Below are 21,729 nucleotides of genomic sequence, written 5' to 3' on the forward strand. Positions count from 1 at the left end.
CAACCCCACCGGTTACGACAGCTACCTTTCACATAGTCTATGCGTTGGATATCAAAAGAAAATAAACCCTGGACCTCTGCCGTACTTGCCTAACAACCTCCAAACCTTTGATTAGAACCATGCCTATAAAGACTTATAGAATATGCTGCTAAGCGACTTGAAAACAATAGATTGCAAGTCAAATTCCCAACTACATGGAACTACTACAAAAAAAAATGAAATGGATTAAGTACTTTTTGTGATATTCACGACTCACTAGTAAAAACTAGAAAACCATTGTTGCACAAATATATATAGAATGTATTTTATTTTAACTGCTTATTGTTTGCCTGGCACCCCTTCTCCGTATCCCACCTAGTTCACTAGTCCATGTAACGGTTCTGTTCCTGTTCTGGTTTATAGTATTGTTTTTTTTTTGTTATATTCGGTTTTCCTTTTGTTTTGCTCCGGTAAATACTTTTTTGTTTCCATTTTGTTTTGTTTGTATTTGGTTGACGGTCTAACTGCTGTCTCGTTATTTTAAATGGTTTTGCTTATCATACTGGTTTTAAGTTAATGTTCCATGCCGCCTTTAAACGAATTTGGTTACACAATTGTTTTTCATTCGACGGGAGACAAAAAACGTTTTTTTTTTCAATTTGATCGGTTTGTTTTTTTTTAAAGAAACCAATGGTTTGTATTTTTTTTTAAGTTGTAATGAGTAAATACTTTGTTTAATTGATTGGTCAAACAGCAAACGAATGAGAACGAACCAACGAACGGAAATAGAAGAAGAAAAAGATCAAGGGTAAACATCGACTATAATGTAACTATTATTGATTTGACGTGAACTGTAGATTCTGTTTTAATACTTCCGTTTTCCGTTTTATTGTGTTGATTTTTTGTTTGACTTTTTGTTTAAGAAGTGAAATAAAAAAACAACTCCCTCAACAACTCGAGCATCTGACGCGGTAAATTTGTCGCAGTGTCGAGTTTTTTTTTATAAAAAGGTATTAATCGATTGATATTCAATTCAAGAGAAAGCTGTTCGAGCGATTTCGAGTATATAGTTGGTGAAAGTTAGTGGTTAAATACTTGCAGTAGCCAGAGATAGTTAGACGGAAAGCGACAGTTTTGCTTTGCAACCATTGGAATATATGAATCAATCCGAAAGCAGTGTGTAAGTAGTTTGTTTTTTTTTTATTATTATTTTGCTGTTTAAAGTTTTGCAAGCAGTAGTGTGAGTGTATATGTGAAACTTTGAAGTGGGGAATGTTTTTTTTACGTTTTTAGTTGGAACACCCTTTTTAGCCAACCACGTGGCGGTTGCGTAGCAACGGCGCGGAAGGGGGTTTACTTTGATTGAACGATGACAACAAATGATTGGTATAACGTATAAGGTAAGCTTGATTCTGTTTGTCAGTTTGTTGTTTTCTGTAGGTAGATTATAGAAGAGAAATTGTCGTGCAATTGGCGCAAGCGGCTGTTCTTTTTAGTGTATTGTGAGCGTGTTTGTTTAGGCTGCGCAGCAGCATTTGTCAGTGTGTTGGTGACTTGAGCGTTTTTCAATGAGGATGGGTTTGAGTGTGTTTGTGGCGTGTTTTATTCACAGCTGCTGTGTGGAGGGCGTGGCTTGAGGATCTATAATATAGGTTACATAGCGTTCACTTTATGTTTCAGTAAATTCCTTAGCGTATATCAACAGTTACAAGTTTTTTTTTGTTCGTGGGCTTAAATATGTATGTATATATATAGATATATATGATTTCTTGTTTCACGCTTAAATGTAAAAATCATGTAAAGCTATATATCATCAAAATATGGATTTCCATGATCTGCCATTCAACTTCAATTCAGGAGTTTTGCATTGTCTGTAAATTTGCGATATATATATTTTTTGTTAAACGATTTCAGTCTAGTCGATTATATCATGATTCTTCCATCGAAATGTAAATTTGCATATGTGTTAGTTCGAGAGTCGAAGGATTACGTACAGGGTGACCCGCGCAGCAGGAAACTGAAAAACATCTAAGACATACTAGGTCAACGATAGTCGTCGGCGTCGAGTATCTACTACTCCATGGCCAGGCCGTTGCCCTGTTCCTGAACTGCGCGGAAGGCTTCACGGATGCGGGGTGTTAGCAAAAGTTTAAGCAGTTCGGATTGGTCCTCGGGGAGCAACTTGAGCAGCTCCATCGATGCCACGATAAGCTGTTTCATGGACGAGCGTTTGCAGAGTGAGTCCTTCTGGATGCTGATCGTGCGTTGCTGTTCGATTTCCGGCGAAATCGATTGTTGCTGTTGCTGCTGATGCTGCAGTTGTTGCTGATGCTGGATGTGCTGCTGCTGGTTCGCAGAAATGTTGAAGGGGTTCTTGCGTAGCTGACCTCCTCCAACGATTGTCGATACGGAGACACTTTCTTCATCACTTTTGGACGGTGACTCGGGTTCCGATTCTTGAGCTTCGTCGTGATAGGGGGACATCGCTTTAGGGGATCCCTTAGGGCTTGTTTGATCATCTTCACCACCTGAACAGTCTAGCTTGTCGTCGAAACGCTCATATTTCTCCATCTTATTCTCTACAATGTGCGTAATAGGTAGACCATCGTTACCGTTTCGGTCCAAATTATGAATAAAATGCTCCGCGATCAAGTCCCACAAATCCCTCAGAGCTAGCAAGTAGTGAACGAAGTTCTCATTCTTCTTCCATTGTTGACTGGCTGCGGTCATGTGGTTACACGAATCCAGAATGTACTTGATGTCATCTTCGTTCAAGTCGTACGCCCGAATATTGTTGATGTACACATCCACCAGCGTCATATAGTTGATGATCCACGAAGAAGTCATTTGTTTGTAGAGGTTAGCTGCATTATCAATGTTTGAAACCTTCTGGATCAAGAACTTTAAACCAGGTCGTTGATCAAAATCCAACGAACAAACAAGAAACTGCTTCAAACTCCTCAGCAGGACCTCCTTGCTGCGATATCCCAGCTGGAACAAAGCCTTGGAAGTTCCACTCCCCGAGGTATCACCCCCATTGTACATGCACGAATTAAGCTCATTCGGGACATTAGTCAGTCCGTTCAACAGGATATTCGCGATCAGCTGCAACAGCATCTGACTGGCCAGCAGCCCCACTACTAAGTTCCGATACGGTATCCTTATGATATAACTGTCCAAATTGAGTCCATTACCTTGCAAAGAAGCACTTATACCTCCACCTGTTACCGAGCACGACTGCGTCATATTAGTATTACAATTCAACGGATACAGCAGGAAAGAGTAAGACCGATCATCCGTGCTCATCCCCCCTGAACTTCCATTCCCAACTCCCCCAACATTACCATTGATCTTGGAACTCAACACGTCCCGCTGATTATCCATCAAGAACACCTGCTGAGCCAGCGAATGCACCCGCTGCAGCTCATCCAGCGTACTATCCCGTCTCGCAGCCACCTTAACATTCGCGCAGTCCCCATAGAAGCTATTGGAATTCTCGTTGAACGCGAAGATCAACTGCCTCAACGGGGCCATCGTAACGGTGCTGGCCCTATGAATCGCCGAAGTAATAACCATCCACTGATCCTCGTTGAAAATGTGCCCCGTCGAAAAAATTATATGCTTCATGCAGCTCACCCCAACTCTCGCGATCGTCTCCTGTGACTGAGCCGAACACTCGATCAACACCAAGAGTAGCTGCTTCAACGCTAAAATTGCAGCCGTCGGTATCTTGGTAGCCGTAGACGTTTCCTCCTCCTTCTTCCAGCTGAAACTCGGCGGCAGCTGATCATCCTGCGACGACGCCATCTTCCTCATCTTGCTGTACTTCAAATTGTCTACCGGCCTCACGATGGTCGTCAACTTGGTCTTCTTCACACTCTGCTGATAGCTGTTTTGCTGCTCACTTCCGATCACAACTCGATCCTCCAGCCCTGCCGTTTGTGACTTCTCGATAAACTCCACCACCAAATCCGTAGTCATGCAGCAGCAATGTTTGAAGTTTTTCTCAATCAAGGACCAGTTCTTTTGCGCTTTGTTTACGTATCGCAGCCAATCCTGGATCATCGGGATCAACAGGTGATTGATGCAGTAAAACCCGAACTCAATTCCCGGATTCACCAGCAACGATTTGAACAGTTTAAAAATCGACTGCAGTATTGGCGATTGATGCGCGATTGGACACACGATCAACGAGTTCGTCAGCCCATCCAGTAGCAGGAACCACACCTTCAAAACCCCACTCGGCTTATCCAGCTCGTCAATCTTCGTGATCGTTTCCTTGTCAATGTGCAACGATCGGTAGCTGATCATGTACTGCTCGTTGCTACTCTGCAGATAATCCTGCCCAAAGTAGGTGAAGTTCTCCATCGAATTCGGTATGTTGGCATCGATTATGTGAGTGTACGTTATCCCCTTGATCTTGTAGGTCGAATGCAGATTTGGACACTGGGGCATGTTATACATGAAGCTAAGAATGGACGAACAGCGCTCCAGGAACTTGAGCGCGTCATATAAAAAATCACTGGACCTTATGTTATTGTCATCGTTTGTGGTGCCTTCGGACGAAAGCGTTGATCCCCCTAGTTGACCTCCACTTCCAGATATCTCCAGATACGAAAGCAGACAAAGTATGCAATCGAGCCCAGCATTTGCAAACACCAATGTGTTATCCGTTTCCAGGAACACGTGGAAAATGTCAATGATATTCGAAAGATGAACCGATCGATTCCGAGCGGTTCTCAGTGTTCCAAACAGAGGTCGCCAACCTGATCGAATCTCTGTTCTATGAGCTTCAACAATCTCGTACAAACAACCCACGATCTGATCCTGCACATCCACGTCACACGAATCCATGCTCAGAAGATTCTCGAACGGCTTGAGCAGCGCCTCGTTAAAGTGGAAGTGCGGCAGCTCCGATTGTTCCACCAGCAGTGCCGTTATGATGTCGTGAATGTATTCGATCGCTCTCTTCGAAATCGTCCGATCTTTGTGGCAAGCGGCCTACAAAATAAACCGTAAAATCAATCTGCCACTTTTGATTAAATAACAATCAATTCCAAAACTTACATCCATCAAGTGCGGTCCAGTGATGGCCCAAACTTTCAAAATGTGCAGCAAGGGTCGGGGACCACGGAAAACCTTCAACGTCACATCTCCAACCCTATGAAGCAGCAGCGACAGTGGGAGCGAATCGTTCTTCACCTTCCAGGGACGACCTAACCACCATGACTTTTTCCCCTTCTTGGAGGAAGAGTTCCGGTAGAGTTGCTCCCGCGAGGCTCGGCACAAGCCCTTAAGAAATTGTAGCAGTGCGGGTAGGCTCAACCTCTCGGCGGCATTCGAGAAAAGGTCATCGGCCTGGTGCGAGAGGGCGCACAACATCTTAGCGGTGTCCGCCTGGGACAGGTTGACTGCGTCGTTGCCCGAGTAGTTTTTCAATATGGTGGCTACATTGGCGTTCGAGTTAGGAAGCGGCGCCTGCAGGAAGCTGTAAACATCCACACTGGAAATAGACACGAGTTAAGGTTATTGTTGAATACTGCTGCATGAAAAAGGGAATCAAAGAGGAATCCGTAACCTGATAATAACTCACTGTATGTTTATCCCAAACAACTCTACATAAGAATGTCATTAAATTAAAATACGTTTTAAAAAGAACGCACAACACAAGCGAAAGAAATTCGAAATTTAAAAACTGTCAATTGGCCATCCGAATACTCCTTCAATTTCTCAATGATCCATGAGTTTTCAAAGATGTAAAATAGGTTGAAATGGACACTATGAATTTCAGCGACTACCGTTTGGGTTTAATTAAAAAACCTAATAGCTTTCAGATACTGATGGAAATAAAAATGACAATCGTTTTGAAGGTTCATGATCGAATGTTTTGTCATTTTTGTTATTTTTGTTAATTTTTTCATTTTTGTCATTCATGTTATTTTTGTCATTTGTGTCATTTTTGAATTTTTTGTCATTTTCGTACCTTTGGTTATTTTTGTCATTTTTATTATTTTTGTCGTTTTTGTCATTTTTGTCATTTTTGTTATTTTTTTTAATTATTGTAATTTTTGTCATTTTTGTCATTTTTGTAATTTTTGTAATTTTTGTCATTTTTGTAAATTTTATAGTTTTTGTAATTTTTATCATTTTTGACATTTTTGTCATTTTTGTCATTTTTGTCATTTTTGTCATTTTTGTCATTTTTGTCATTTTTGTCATTTTTGTAATTTTTGTAATTTTTGTCATTGTTGTCATTTTTGTGATTTTTGTACTTTTTGTAATTTTTGTAATTTTTGTCATTTTTGTCATTTTTGTCATTTTTGTCATTTTTGTAATTTTTTCGATTTTGTTATTTTTGTCATTTATATTTGTCATTCATTTTTGTCATTTTTGTAATTATTGTCATTATTGTCATTTTTCTCATTTTTGTCATTTTTGTCATTTTTGTCATTTCTGTCATTTTTGTCCATTTTGTCATTTCTGTCCTTTTTGTCATTTTTGTAATTTTTGTAATTTTTTTTCATTTTTGTCATTTTTGTCATTTTTGTCATTTTTGTCATTTTTTTCATTTTTGTCATTTTTGTTATTTTTGTCATTTTTGTCATTTTTGTCATTTTTGTCATTTTTGTCATTTTTGTCATTTTTGTCATTTTTGTCATTTTTGTCATTTTTGTCATTTTTGTCATTTTTGTCATTTTTGTCATTTTTGTCATTTTTGTCATTTTTGTCATTTTTGTCATTTTTGTCATTTTTGTCATTTTTGTCATTTTTGTCATTTTTGTCATTTTTGTCATTTTTGTCTTTTTTGTCATTTTTGTCATTTTTGTCATTTTTGTCATTTTTGTCATTTTTGTCATTTTTGTCATTTTTGTCATTTTTGTCATTTTTGTCATTTTTGTCATTTTTGTCATTTTTGTCATTTTTGTCATTTTTGTCATTTTTGTCATTTTTGTCATTTTTGTCATTTTTGTCATTTTTGTAATTTTTGTCATTTTTGTCATTTTTGTAATTTTTGTCATTTTTGTCATTTTTGTCATTTTTGTCATTTTTGTCATTTTTGTCATATTTGTCATATTTGTCATTTTTGTAATTTTTGTCATTTTTGTCATTTTTGTGATTTTTGTACTTTTTGTAATTTTTGTAATTTTTGTCATTTTTGTGTCATTTTTGTAATTTTTTCGATTTGTCATTTTTGTCATTTTTGTCATTTTTGTCATTTTTGTCATTTTTGTAATTTTTTCGATTTTGTTATTTTTGTCATTTATATTTGTCATTCATTTTTGTCATTTTTGTAATTATTGTCATTATTGTCATTTTTCTCATTTTTGTCATTTTTGTCATTTTTGTCATTTCTGTCATTTTTGTCCATTTTGTCATTTCTGTCCTTTTTGTCATTTTTGTCATTTTTGTAATTTTTTTTCATTTTTGTCATTTTTGTCATTTTTTTCATTTTTGTCATTTTTTTCATTTTTGTCATTTTTGTCATTTTTGTCATTTTTGTCATTTTTGTCATTTTGTCATTTTTGTCATTTTTGTCATTTTTGTAATTTTTGTCATTTTTGTCATTTTTGTCATTTTTGTAATTTTTGTCATTTTTGTCATTTTTGTCATTTTTGTCATTTTTGTCATTTTTGTCATTTTATTCATTTGTTTCATTTTTTTAATTTTTTTAATTTTTGTCATTTTGGTCATTTTTGTCATTTTTGTCATTTTTGTCATTTTGGTCATTTTTGTCAATTTGGTCATTTTTGTTATTTTTGTCATTTTTGTCATTTTTGTCATTTTTGTCATTTTTGTCATTTTTGTCATTTTTGTCATTTTTGTCATTTTTGTCATTTTTGTCATTTTTGTCATTTTTGTCATTTTTGTCATTTTTGTCATTTTTGTCATTTTTGTCATTTTTGTCATTTTTGTCATTTTTGTCATTTTTGTCATTTTTGTCATTTTTGTCATATTTGTCATATTTGTCATATTTGTCATTTTTGTCATTTTTGTCATTTTTGTCATTTTTGTCATTTTTGTCATTTTTGTCATTTTTGTCATTTTTGTCATTTTTGTCATTTTTGTCATTTTTGTCATTTTTGTCATTTTTGTCATTTTTGTCATTTTTGTCATTTTTGTCATTTTTGTCATTTTTGTCATTTTTGTCATTTTTGTCATTTTTGTCATTTCTGTCATTTTTGTCATTTTTGTCATTTTTGTCATTTTTGTCATTTTTGTCATTTTTGTCATTTTTGTCATTTTTGTCATTTTTGTCATTTTTGTCATTTTTGTCATTTTTGTCATTTTTGTCATTTTTGTCATTTTTGTCATTTTTGTCATTTTTGTCATTTTTGTCATTTTTGTCATTTTTGTCATTTTTGTCATTTTTGTCATTTTTGTCATTTTTGTCATTTTTGTCATTTTTGTCATTTTTGTCATTTTTGTCATTTTTGTCATTTTTGTCATTTTTGTCATTTTTTGTCATTTTTGTCATTTTTGTCATTTTTGTCATTTTTGTCATTTTTGTCATTTTTGTCATTTTTGTCATTTTTGTCATTTTTGTCATTTTTGTCATTTTTGTCATTTTTGTCATTTTTGTCATTTTTGTCATTTTTGTCATTTTTGTCATTTTTGTCATTTTTGTCATTTTTGTCATTTTTGTCATTTTTGTCATTTTTGTCATTTTTGTCATTTTTGTCATTTTTGTCATTTTTGTCATTTTTGTCATTTTTGTCATTTTTGTCATTTTTGTCATTTTTGTCATTTTTGTCATTTTTGTCATTTTTGTCATTTTTGTCATTTTTGTCATTTTTGTCATTTTTGTCATTTTTGTCATTTTTGTCATTTTTGTCATTTTTGTCATTTTTGTCATTTTTGTCATTTTTGTCATTTTTGTCATTTTTGTCATTTTTGTCATTTTTGTCATTTTTGTCATTTTTGTCATTTTTGTCATTTTTGTCATTTTTGTCATTTTTGTCATTTTTGTCATTTTTGTCATTTTTGTCATTTTTGTCATTTTTGTCATTTTTGTCATTTTTGTCATTTTTGTCATTTTTGTCATTTTTGTCATTTTTGTCATTTTAATCATTTTTGTCATTTTTGTAATTTTTATCATTTTTGTCATTTTTGTCATTTTTGTCATTTTTGTCATTTTTGTCATTTTTGTCATTTTTATCATTTTTGTCATTTTTGTAATTTTTATCATTTTTGAAAATCGACGGATTATTTTCAAGCCCTTATGGTTGATATGAATTCATCAGGTTACCATTTGGGTTTATTTTAAACCCCAACAGCTTTCAAAGACTTTTGGGTTTCATATGAAGTCTAGAGTTATCGTTGATTCAACAACTCACCATGTTTCATCCTCATCGATCGGGTACGCAGAGAGGTTCAGCTTATCGGTAAGCGAGTTGGATTTACTCGGTGAATCGGATTCCTTTCCATTACCGGCAACACTCGAAGCATTGTTCATGGCTGCGTTCTGAGAACTGAACAGGTCATGCTCCAGCTGGGTCACATGTCGACAAACGGAAAACACCGGCAGCCAGCAATCGGCCGAATGGGATCCCAGCTCCAGGCCTCCCGAAAGGACAACATCCATCGACAGAGCCTGGCTGGCAGGGATCTTGGGTCCCGAATTCTGACATACGTTGGTCGCGATTAGATTTAGGATTTTCCCGGCCAGATGTTGAAGGTTAAGGGAGTTGCTGAGGGTAGCGGCTGCGTGAAGACCTTCCAAGCTGAGGGCGTAGAGGGCTTCCCCTGCGCAACGGGATTTCTTTTTGACTCGGAGTGTTTTCTTGGAAAGTTTCATGAGTCGAGCTGTGCGGGAGTCGTCGACCTCACCCAACCCTGCCGTCAATACGGTAACCATCGAGTCCCAGCAGCATGTAAGAAGTCGTCGAGCCAATTTCCTTGCTGCCAATTGCTTGGCATTGGGCTCACTCTGGACTCTAACTACGGACTGGAGTCGTTGCCAATCTGAGAGCATTTGGGTTGGTCCAATTCCCCCGGCATCGTATAGCATGTCTACGAGGGCGCAGTGTGATCCATCGGTGTTTTCAACAACTTTCAGGGTTGCAATGGGGTTGGTAGCCAATACGCATTGATACAGTTCTCGAAGCCAGGCAGAGCTAAGGTAGACCAGTACTCCGGCGTTTTGGACGGATGTTACGAACTGTTGTTCGGATAGTGGAATCAAAATCGGATCATGGTTTTCGTCGTAGTGTCCAGCCTTCATGAGCTGTAGGGCTAACAGCAAGGCCGAATACGTCGCCAGATATATACCGTCAGCGTTCAAGGCCGTCAGATTGTACTCGTAATCCGAATAGTTGAGACTGTTTTGCTGACAGATGTTGGAAGCAAATTCTTGGATCGCTTCGTCCACTTCGACAGATGCTTTGAACTTGAGCAAGTTTGGAACAAGATCATTGGTAAGCACTTTGGCAAACTCCCTGGCATGGTGCCGATCGCAATCAACATCGGAACGGATATGAGGTGGTTCTTCCAAATGTGCCCACGGCCAGTTTCCTTCGGCCTTCGACGAGATGTCGTCGCTTGACGAGTGCGCCTCATCTTCTGGTCCCTCGGTGTCACCGGAACCTAGCGATCCCGCTTCGGGGTCTATCTGCTGCTCTTGATCTACTTCTGATTCCGAAGAAGTTTCGAAACCACTTTGACGTAGCTCAGCAACCGCATCCCGATACGGAGCCGGAAGCCTGGCCATTGATTGATATGTCAAGGGTCCGGTATAGTCTGCCTCCCTAATCTGGTAGTAGCGATTGTTGATTGCATCCGTAACGCGTTCGCTTATGATCGATTCGTCGAATTGGCCCGAGCAAAGTGTCTGCAGACTCTCGAGCAAAGCGACGATGCACTCTACGCTTGAGTTCATCGAATTGTCAACGGAGCTGCTACCGTGTTGGAAAGTCGTTGCACATTCCTCCATTGCATCGATTATGCTATAAGAAAAATCTGAGTTATAAATCAATCCTTAGCAATACTCGAAGGTCACTTACAGTCTAAACAATGCCATATCGTCACTACAGCTCTGGCCCTGCGATTTATCCGGATACAAGATTACCGAAAGGTCAATCAGCCTCTCAGGGCTTTTGAAGATCTCCCGAACACATCGCAGTGGTTCTGCTCGATTTGTTGGGATCGGCAGCAGCAACATCCGATGGAACAGGGCCTCCAACATCGGTCTAAGAGTACCCTGAGCCCCAGCTATCCTCAAAAGTTGAATACTGGTTAAGTAGATGCAACGAGCTTGTGGCCCGTCCAATCCTGGTCTGGTGAAGAATCCCCGATGTTCGCTCTCAATTAAATGGATAGCATCCCTGTTAAAAAAAATCACAATAACTAGAGATTCAAACCCTTCAAACTCTAAAGTCTTACTTGTATGTAAATTTCTTATCTATGTTCACCCTCCCTGGTGATCCTAGGGTAGCCGCCAATGTAGGGCAAAACTTTTGCCACAGGAAAGCCGTAAAATGTGGGTTAGAATGAACATCCGGTGGAAGCGCGGTCACCAGTGTCAATATACACTCCATCAGATACAGCGAACCCTGGGAATCAGTCCGCTTCGGACTTCCGGTGCTGGGTTCGATCAATCTACTACAAAGCCACTGCATCACCGGAATCACCTCGTTGTAGACGGCCGCAGCCATCCCTATATTGATGATCCCGGCTGGTCCCGTTCGTAAAATCTCCTCGGCCTCATCCTTCAAGAAAGTACAAAATGCCCTCAGACATTGACTGCCCGCAGCAAGGGAAGCTGCCTTAACAGCGCGGGACCCGTTCTCCCAACATTCGCCGCATTTGGAGAGAACTTCGATCAGCAGCCGTCCGTTGAGGGTACAGGTTGGGGAGCAGGCCATCGAGAGGAACAGTCGAAGAACGTTTACGACGGTGTCCTCATTTCCGACGGTTGAAATGCCGGATGTGGCTCGTAGCAGCTGAGCCGGCAACCAGAGGGAATCGTCTTCCGGTTCCAAGCCGAAGAAGAACCGCTCATCTCGGATGATTCTCTGCAAAGAAAACGTAGAACATGTTCAATAATTTTTGACAATTTCGACATTTTTTACGATTTTGACAATTTTGGCAATTGTGGCAATTTAGACAATTTAGACTATGTTGACAATTTTACTATATAGACAATTTTGAAAATTTTAATTAAATTTTTCTAACTGCAAAAAATTCCAAATACATTGCCGATTTTGAACTTCATTTATAGGCTTTCAGACGTAGAAAACAGATTTCAGAAATTTTAACTTTAGAAGAATTATTTATGAATGATTATGTGGAAAAATGTCATGTTGATCAAAGTTACCCCGGTGATCATAAAAATTCTGAAAATTCATAAAATCTCAACTTTCTGTCAGCAGTTTCCCATCGTGATTTTCATTTGACGGTCGGTCATCTGAAACTACCCGTGAATCTTCTGATCTGCTTCTTCTAGAGTATTTATTCTTCACAAAGCCCCCCTGCCGCCAACGAGTGTTCCGAAGCATTGTGTAGGGATCTGAACTCTCGGATGGTAATGCACTTCACTATGATCACTATAATTTACGTTTTATTTACCAACTCTTTAGCTTGCTACGGACGCAACCGGTCGTCAACACGTTAAGTTATATCTCCCCGTTCCTGGTCCTTGCGTAACATATCGCACGGGTGCATATTTAAATATCAAGAATCATGTCACTACACATTGCCTCACTTTATCATAAACCTTCCTCAGCCTATTTTAACCAACCGTGAAGTCTTGGCGGCCCTCAAAGCTGATGATCCGACAACAGGACCCGACCCGGATGGTATTCCACCGTGTCTTATACTAGCAATTGAAGAAACACTCGCCAAACCGCTGCGCATTATATTCAATCGATCTCTAAATGATGGTTTTATTTCCTAGTATGCTGCTGACAAAACCCCAACCCATAAATCGAGAAATATTCATGGAGTGGAGAGTTATAGACCCATTTCAATACTCTGTCGCTTGTCGATAGTTTTTGAAACACTACTATACGAGATACTTTATAATGCTGCTAAACCAATTTTATCTGCATATCAACAAGGCTTCATGAAGAATAGATCTACGGTTTCAAATGTTATGAGCTATTCCGCTACACTATATACTGCTGTTAGCAAAAAGCAACAAGGCACTCTCTGGACCCACCGCCTGGACTCTGTCAGCAATCTCTATTACCGCCAGATTCGCCATTCCACGTCGAAAAACATCACCAGTTGTGCGTACCAAAGCTTGACGGACTCTTCCGTCACCAGAAACGATCGGCTCCTCGATGACTCCTCGAACCCATGCTTTGCGTCGACTGCCTTCGTATACGTATACGACGTATACGAGAGATCCCCTTTCTTTAGAGGATTTGTTTCGTAGAACCACTTGGACCGTTGGTTGACTGTCGGCACGAACTCTCTAATCCACCGCTTCCATAACTCGTCGGACAGCTGCTGCGATCTCTTGTAAGCATCCCGAAGTGCTTCTGCTGGATGCGTAGGTTGAATGACTTCATGCGGCTCGTTGGGATCTAAACCTCGAAGGAAGACATTTGGATAAAGTGCACCCATCACTGAGTCCGTGGTTACAAGAGTAAGGGGCCGGCTGTTGATCATGTCCTCAGTTTCAGCAAGCGTAGTCAGCAGGATTTCGTCGTTCAATCGACGCCCGTCGTCCAAAGCGGTCATGACTTGCTTCACCGAGCGCACCATCCTTTCCCACGCCCTTCCCATGTGGGATGTTCCAGGTGGGATGAAGTGCCAACTCGTGATAGCAGTCGTAAATTCATCGGCACAAACAACATCAATTTCTCGAACTCGTTGGATTATCTCCTTACTCGCACCTCGAAAGTTCGTCCCGTTGTCCGAGAAGTATTCGGAGGCTGGACCTCGGCGACTGATGAAACGGTGGATCGCCATGATGCATGATTGTGCGGTAAGACTGTGGACAACTTCCAAATGCACCGCTCTAACAACCATGCATGTGAACACCGCAACCCAGCGTTTTTCTCTGCAGCGGCCGACGACGACTTCAACAGGACCCAGGTTGTCAATGCTCACGAAGTTAAATGGACGTTTAAAGGGAGTCAACCTTTGTACAGGAAGTGCAGCTATTCGAGGATTCTTCGGCAGACATTTACGAACCTTACACCACCCACAGTTCCTTTCGGTTTGTCTTATCAAATTGGTAAGACCGCTAATCACAAAACGTTGCTTAATTTCGTTTTTCACCGTCTCTCGATATCCATGTCATGGTATTTCATGGTATTGTTGAATTAAATGATCCGTAACGTAGTGAGATCTTGGTATAATTATCGGAAATCGAAGATCGAAAGGGAGGAACTCTGCCTTTTCAGAACGACCTTCCATCCTCAACACACCATCGGCGTCGATCAAGGGCACTAGCTTGTAGAGAAGGCTGGACTTTTCTAGTGGAAACCAATTTTGAAAAGGTAATTCTGCATTCTTCTTCAATATCTTGATTTCGTCGCTGTACGACTCGCTCTGAGCCAACCTGAAGAGAGTATTTTCTGCACATCGATGCTCGTCTTGTCGCAACGGAACAACTACAAAGGGAATTTCAACCTTGATTAGCTTTTTAAGCTTTGGAGTCGATTTTGCCAGTAGCTTTGCGCCGGCAGTTGGAGATGAATCGAAAAATGCACGCCACAATGCGAACAGCAACATTCCACTTCGAAAATCTGGCCACGTCGATAAAGCAAACAGGAAGCGCAACGCCGTGAAATAGGTGTATTGCTTTGATTTCCGTTCTTGTTTTCGCAGCGGAAAGATTCGGTTGAGGCCATTCCGACGGCTGCTGGTACAGGAACTCCGGGCCACGAAACCATGAACCTTCGCTCGAAAGATCCGGAAGACGACTCCATTTGATGAGCAAATCTGCTACATTTAGCTTGGTCGGAACGTAGCGCCAGTCTGTCAGCTTGGAGAGACTCAGAATTTCTCCGATTCGGAAGCCGACGAACGGCTGATACCGACGTTGGCCGGATTGAATCCAGGAGAGAACGGTTCGAGAATCACTCCAGTAGAAGATTTGATGAACAGGAAAGGGAATGGTTGTTCTTAACGGTGTGACTGAGGTGCGCTCCCAAGACTGCTGCCTTCAGTTCAAGCCGTGGAATGGAAAGAAGTTTTATCGGTGCTACTTTCGATCGAGCCATCACCAACGAACATTTTACAGTATTTTCCACACAAATCCGTAGATACGCGACGCTTCCGTACACATTCTTCCCGACATCACTGAAGATATGTAGCTGTATTGGGCCAAATCGGTCAGAAGGTGTCGATCCAAAGTTACATCGTGGAATCTGAACACACACGACCAGAGAAAACATTGCGACCCGCTGTCGCCCCTTATCTAGACACTCTGCGTCGATTCGCTGATCCCAGTCGCAACCCGCTCGCCACAGGTCTTGAATGAGCATCTTTCCTAACACCGTAAATGGAGCCAACAGGCCTATTGGATCGAACAGCGACATGACCGTGCTCAGGACTCCCCTTTTCTTCGGTGGTCCTGCCTCTGTAGCTGCTGCGTTTGTGGGTACCGCAAAGGAAAACACGTCGTTCTGTGTGTCCCACATGGTGCCGAGAACTCGTTCGTAATCCGTCACCTTGTCTTGGTTCAAATGGATTGACTCTCTGGAGCCACCACCCACTGCCAAACTTTGAAGAACAGCTGTAGAATTAGACGTCCAGTTGGTGATCTCGAATCCACCTTTCGAGTGGACCCAACGTACCTCTCTGGTTCGCTCGATGGCTTCCTCTTCGGTGTCGAAGCTGTCGTAGTAGTAATCGACATAATGGCGGTGAACGATAGCCTGTGCTGCTGCTGGATAACGAGTGGAAAACTGCTGGGCATTGCAGTTCTTGACGTATTGCGCCGAGCATGGAGAACTGACAGCGCCGAAGGTGGCCACGTCCATGACGAAAACGGTAGGATGATCGTCTTCCGGGAACCGGAAAAGAAACCTTGGCGCCTGCTTGCCTGCGTCTCTAATCCTGAGCTGATAGTACATCTCTTTGATGTCACCTCCCACTGCAACTCGTCGCTCTCGAAACTTGCTGATGACCGCCGGAAGTGATGCCAATAGATCGGGGCCTTTGAGCAGGCAAGAATTGAGAGAAACACCCTGCGATTTGGCCGCCGTATCCCACACCAAACGTACCTTATGCGGTTTCTTAGGATTCAGAACGACATTGAGAGGAAGATACCACACGGAAGAAGGATTGGTACTATTCAGCTCTTCTGCCGTGGCCTTATGACAGGAGCCTTTGGTCAGGTAGTATTCAATCTGCTGGTTCACGTTCTGTTTCATATGCGGCTCTCGTTGAAAACGTCTTTCCAGGCTCTTCAGTCGGTTCAGCGCCATCGGATAGTCATCTGGAAAAACAGGCTTCTGCTTCCAAAGAAGCCCCGTTTCGATGCGGTCTTCTACTCGGACAGTTGTCGATTCAAGCCTGTCACGGGCCCTCCGGATTTCCTCCGATTCTATGGGGTTGCCTTGTGCTACATGAAGCTCCTTCTGAGCGTACTGCTCCGCCATCAGATCGTGAAGCTGACGATTGTTCAAGCTTTGAACAAGATGATGGTTCAAATAGTGATGCTGCTGCTGCTCCAGTCTCGAATCAGGACCGTAGATTGTCCAACCCAGCACTGAACGTACGGCTATCGGTTCTCCCGGGGCACCAACCTTGGACTCCAGAGGGGCGAAAAGATGTAGGTTGTCGAGGTCTATAAGAACTCTGGGAACTTCCATTTTGGTACTCGACAAAGGAACTCCGTCTAAGTGGTGGTATTTTTCTACGATGCTTCTGTAACAGGTCCTATGTAGAGGCAGCTTCAATTCTCCGACAGTGTGTCCAGACGACATCATGAACTTTCTACGAGAATCCACGATAGATACCAGCAGGTAGATTTTCCTCGAACTATCTTCATTCCGCTTAACATTTCCTGTCCACACGATGACCGGGGGTTCCGAAGTTCCCTCGACGCCCAACGAATCTGCTAGAGAGCTCTCAACAAGTGTTGTTGAAACTCCCTCGTCCAGGAACGCCAAAGTTTGAACCGCCTTTCCTCCATGATGCAAAGTAATCGGTATCATTCGGAAGATTACTGACCGATCGACATTATGATGTGGGTTGCATTCTGCCACGGTAACGTTAACTGCTTCCTCGTTCCTGTGCAGCAATATTATACAATAGCTTAAGCGTGTCCAGTAAAAGTATGAAACATTTTGTAACCATTCCGTACTGTGCTGGTTTGGGAGAAAAATTGTCCAGATATTTAAAGCAATTAGATATCAACGTCGCTTTTCAGCCATTAGACAAGGTAAAAATATGATTTTCACAAAAACCAAGGACAAGATTCCGAAGATCTAAAACATAAATGTTGTTTACGAAATAACATATAGAGGATGTAGTAAATCATATGTAGGAGAAACGAGCCAGTTTTAAGAAAAACGTTTGAAGCAACACGAGACAAATGTATCCACAAAACAAATAAGTTCAGGTTTAGCACAGCACTGTCTAGAAACTGGACACATTTTTGATTTTGAAAATATCAAAATATTGGAAAGAGTTACTGGATACAATGCTAGAATAACTGCCAAAACATTTGACATCAAATTGAGAGGTGACAATAATGTCGTTAATAGGCAGAGAGACTCGTTAAATTTTAAGACCGCTTACGACCCCATAATCGCAAAATTGACACAGACACTGGCAAACAAATGTAAACGCAAAACAAAACTGTTGATACTTACGGTTTTCGGAAGAATCAGCAGAGAAAACCTGCCGCTCCGTCGGCGAAACCAAAACAGTTTGTTTTGGTTCCGCATTAGAGTGCCCCAAATGACCCCACTTTTGAAAAAGTTATGCGCTGCATGCTAAAATTGATCCTAGGCCTAGTACAAGATTTCATGCCAAATTTGGGCCAGATCGGATCACGGGAAGGGGTCGCTCAACGAGCCTGAAGTTTGTATGGAATTTTGAGACATTTTGTTCGGGAGAAACATGAAAATCCAGTTGTTCATCAATAACTTTGGTTCCCGTTGGCCGATTTCTTTCAAAAACGGGTTTTCTTATAGCCTAAATTATGACAAATATTTCATCCTAAGACTACATATCGATAAGAGTTTAGATAAAAAAGTTATAAGGCTTCAAAAATGGGCTAACTTTTTTAAGGATGGTATTCATCACTGGTAATGAGTCGTGGCGGTCGAACAACATATTGACGCCTCATTAACAGTGATGAATACCACCGTAAAAAAAGTTGGCCCATTTTTGAAGCCTTATAACTTTTTTATCTTAACTCTTATCGATATGCAGTCTTAGGATGAAATATTTGTCATAATTTAGGCTATAAGAAAACTCGTTTTTAAAAGAAATCGGCCAACGGGAACCAAAGTTATTGATGAACAACTGGATTTTCATGTTTCTCCCGAACCGAAATGTCTTAAAATCCCATACAAACTTCAAGCTCGTTGAGCGACCCCTTCCCGTGATCCGATCTGGCCCAAATTTGGCATGAGATCTTGAACTAGGCCTAGGATCAATTTAAGCCTGCAGCGCACAACATTTAACAGGTTTTGAATTTCCCATACAACTTTGAGGCAGTCTATTCCGCATGCTTTGAGTCAATTCGCAATTGAAACAATAGCGGTGATGATTGATGATGACAGCTGATGGTGATAAACACGGTATAAATGTTTACATCATCACACTGTGAAGCCAAACAACTCAACTTAGGTTTGTGGTAACACAACAGTGTTGCCAGATATTCTGGGTAAGAATATCAAAGAAATCATTGAGAAATGAGTACTTTCCCGGTTAGGGAATATAAGAAGTGGAAAGTGACAATTAGCTATCGCTAATTAATATAGTTGTATTCTACTGACCTCACAGACGAAACATGAATAAAGATAACTCTATTCCACCACTGAAACCTGCGTTTTCAACAAAAAACAAACTGTTCAAAATCAAAATAGTTTAGACGATGGCCAGTCAATTGTAAGTTAAAATTAAAAATTTAGATTTAACGTTTAATGTTAAAAAGTAAAATATAATTTTAGTGTCCACTGAGGAGGAGCGAATGCCAAAGTAGCTCGAAACGTATGGACAACTGGTAAATCTGTTTTATTATTACTAAAACGCACCGAAAAACGTCGATAATTTCGAAGAACAAATAATCGCGGTGATAAATCCAAAACTAGGAATATAGTTCAATGAATAAATGTCAGTTTTAAACCAACATGGAAGGAAATTCTATTGAAGTAATGAAAAAAGCTTCCTTAAGCCGTTGTCAGGGCCTCTACCCTAATCGTACTTTGTAAGTTTTTGGTTCAACATAACCAAAATTTCGGAATTGACAGATGGTTCCAGGCGAGTTTCGGTAGTTTTTTTTTTACCAAAAAAGGTCTGTAATATTTGACAGCTTCTATGCCATGGAAAAATTTACGAACGGATTACCGACTGTTAGGATTTCGGTAAAAAAAATAGAAAGTTTAGCAATTTCCGTATACTGTGTATCATCGATAAAAATATTTAAAATGTCTTAGAGCAAGTCCACTCGTGTAGGGAAAAAGTGGTAGAAATTTTGACACTTGTAGAAGATTTTGAAATTTTACTATATAAAAATGATTTCAACAGTTTTGGGTGTATTTTTTCCTACAGCACTGTTTCCATTTCAGCCGCATGTGATAGAAGTAATGCTATTTTTGCATCACAGCATGCGAAAATAAAACACGTGTTGTAAATAAAAAAAACTTGTAAGCAGCAGATCTTGAAAATAAGGTAAAGTTTAAAAAAAATTGCCAAAAGTGTCAAGTTTTCTATCCCTTTTTCCCATCACGAGTGAATTTGCTTTCATTAATCCAAAGTTTGCATCGACTCTTCTCGGTTTTCGAAATGTGGTATAGGAAGTTGCCCAGGAGGTAATAACATCATATCTCATTCCGACGTTCATGTTTTGTTATTGGTAAAGCCAAAGTCGTTCGTTTCAAGGAAGTAACATCTTCTCAATCAAATAAAGGTAAAGGTACATAGCACATTAAACTTACATGAAGCCCGTTGAGCCCGTAGGTGATAAACTTTGGCCGTTTGGTGTCCAACGCCATCTGCAGGGCGGTAAAGCAAACCGATCGCAGTTCGTACGAGGGATCCCGATGGATGCCATGCTGCCGCAGCAGTTTATCTGAAGAAATAGAGAGTGAGAGAAAAAAAACCGAAACCACCAAAATCAGAAAACGGGGGGAAGTTATTTATGATCACGATTGTTGTTGGAGCATTAATTCGCTGCGGAAGAAAAGGGGAGTACTTCTTCCTCTTCTTCGGCGATGAGTCACCACAACACCTACCGTGTGCGATTTGTGCGGCCTGTTTCAAGTTCTGCTGCTTGCTTCCGTTTGCCTCCTTCACGATGGTCAACAGCAGCTCTTCCATGGTCTGGCTTGGGGTTGCGTGTCTAAATTCTTGCCTTTCGAAATTTATCTCGCGGTGTGCTCCGTACTAAATTGGTTTTGTTATTGTTGTTGTTGATTTTATTTTCGGTATGATTTGTACTCTTCCAGGCATGAGTACACTTGTACTCAGCTCATATTGCGACTGTTTTTTTTTTCTCTGTGCTGAATGTTGGCCTCTGTGGAACGTCCTTATGGCTTGTCCTCGTCCTCGTCCTTCTCCTTCTAGAATGTTTGTTTGCAAAACTGCACCAAGATTTGCGGTCGTCTCGGGTTACAGCAATAAATAGAATCCTCAAACGGGGCTTTTATCGATTTTCCTGCCAGTGTGCAGTCGGAAAAAGGGGAAAAAACACCAAAACGAGTTAGCATCTTCTTCACCTTTGTCCTCTGCACGAAAACGCCTTAAAGTAGGCGTTTGCTTCTGTTTTCCATATGGAGATTAATATTAACTCATTCTAACCTAATTTTACACTATCTTGCCAGCAACACTTCACTGAAATATGCCCCGAGCCCATCAAAACTCAAACTGAGACGAGAAATTCCCCAATTTTAATGACTGCAGATGTTTTCCAATCCTTTTGGGTCCAATCACACAAAGGGCTGTGCCAGTAAATTCAATCACAAATTCTTTCCCACCCCAAATCGCACAAAACTCACATTATCCATCGCTAGAACAGCCTTCCAGTAACCGGAAATCAGCCAAAAATCAACCCCAAATCAAAGATTTTCCCATAAAAATCCTCGAACGCGATTCAACTGCACCTCTAAACACGACTTACTTTGACGCCATTTTTTCCACTTCTGCTGAATGTCTCGCTTCCGTAGGGAGCCTTCCATACCTATCCAGAGGTTGCCTACGTTAAGGCGCATGCTCCAAGAATCTGACAAACGGGAGGAAAATCGATACCCTTGATGGATTTTGGTGGTCGGTTTCGGATTTTTGGAGCATTCTTCCTTCGTTTCCCCCTACATTCGCCTTCTATTAACTTCGCGTCCTACACGTGCTTCGATGGCTCGACAACAACCGGCTTTTGCGCCACCTTTCGTCGGTCAAAAAGGAGATTCAATCAAAACAAATCCTCCCTGCCTTCCGATGTGATGCGGTTTTGTCGTGGGTGGACACGTGCTTTGAAGGTAAAATGCAAGAATTAAAAAAACTGGCAGCCAAGCTGGCAGGGGTGGCGCCTCGTTTTTCGGTTTCGTGTTTTGCTTTCTGATTCGTTGCAGTTTTTTCCGAATGGGAAACCTGCTGTAATATTTTTGCCGGTTTGGGCGACAA

The 21,729-nt window shown here is 40.7% G+C and overlaps 1 protein-coding gene across 2 annotated transcripts; it reads right to left on the reverse strand.

The window, feature by feature from the left end:
* Window positions 1-276: 276 nt before the first annotated feature.
* On the reverse strand, window positions 277-21,265 carry LOC129750789 (brefeldin A-inhibited guanine nucleotide-exchange protein 3). Of its 2 annotated transcripts, none has more exons than XM_055745865.1 (8): window positions 21,108-21,265; window positions 20,346-20,767; window positions 20,049-20,182; window positions 11,359-11,990; window positions 10,980-11,300; window positions 9,315-10,922; window positions 5,047-5,482; window positions 277-4,980 (listed from the first exon to the last, which is right to left on the reverse strand). In XM_055745865.1, exons 2-8 carry the CDS (start codon window positions 20,428-20,430, stop codon window positions 2,053-2,055), a joined length of 6,144 nt encoding a protein of 2,047 aa, XP_055601840.1. In that variant the 5' UTR covers window positions 20,431-20,767; window positions 21,108-21,265; the 3' UTR covers window positions 277-2,052. The 2 variants fall into 2 exon arrangements, with proteins under 2 accessions (XP_055601840.1, XP_055601848.1); XM_055745873.1 differs by lacking the exon at window positions 21,108-21,265 and adding an exon at window positions 20,911-21,101.
* Between the last annotated feature and the right edge of the window lie 464 nt (window positions 21,266-21,729).

The sequence above is a fragment of the Uranotaenia lowii genome, chromosome 1 (genome assembly GCF_029784155.1).
Source record: "Uranotaenia lowii strain MFRU-FL chromosome 1, ASM2978415v1, whole genome shotgun sequence".
NCBI classification, from domain to species: domain Eukaryota; kingdom Metazoa; phylum Arthropoda; class Insecta; order Diptera; family Culicidae; genus Uranotaenia; species Uranotaenia lowii.

Coding starts and splice junctions, on each gene's coding strand:
- LOC129750789 (XM_055745865.1), bottom strand. CDS start 20,430: ATGGAAGAGCTGCTGTTGACCATCGTGAAGGAGGCAAACGGAAGCAAG. Junction 20,183..20,345: donor GGCCGCACAAATCGCACACG/GTAGGTGTTGTG, acceptor CTATTTCTTCAG/ATAAACTGCTGCGGCAGCAT. Junction 11,991..20,048: donor ACGGGCTCAACGGGCTTCAT/GTAAGTTTAATG, acceptor TTTTCTTTGCAG/AGAATCATCCGAGATGAGCG.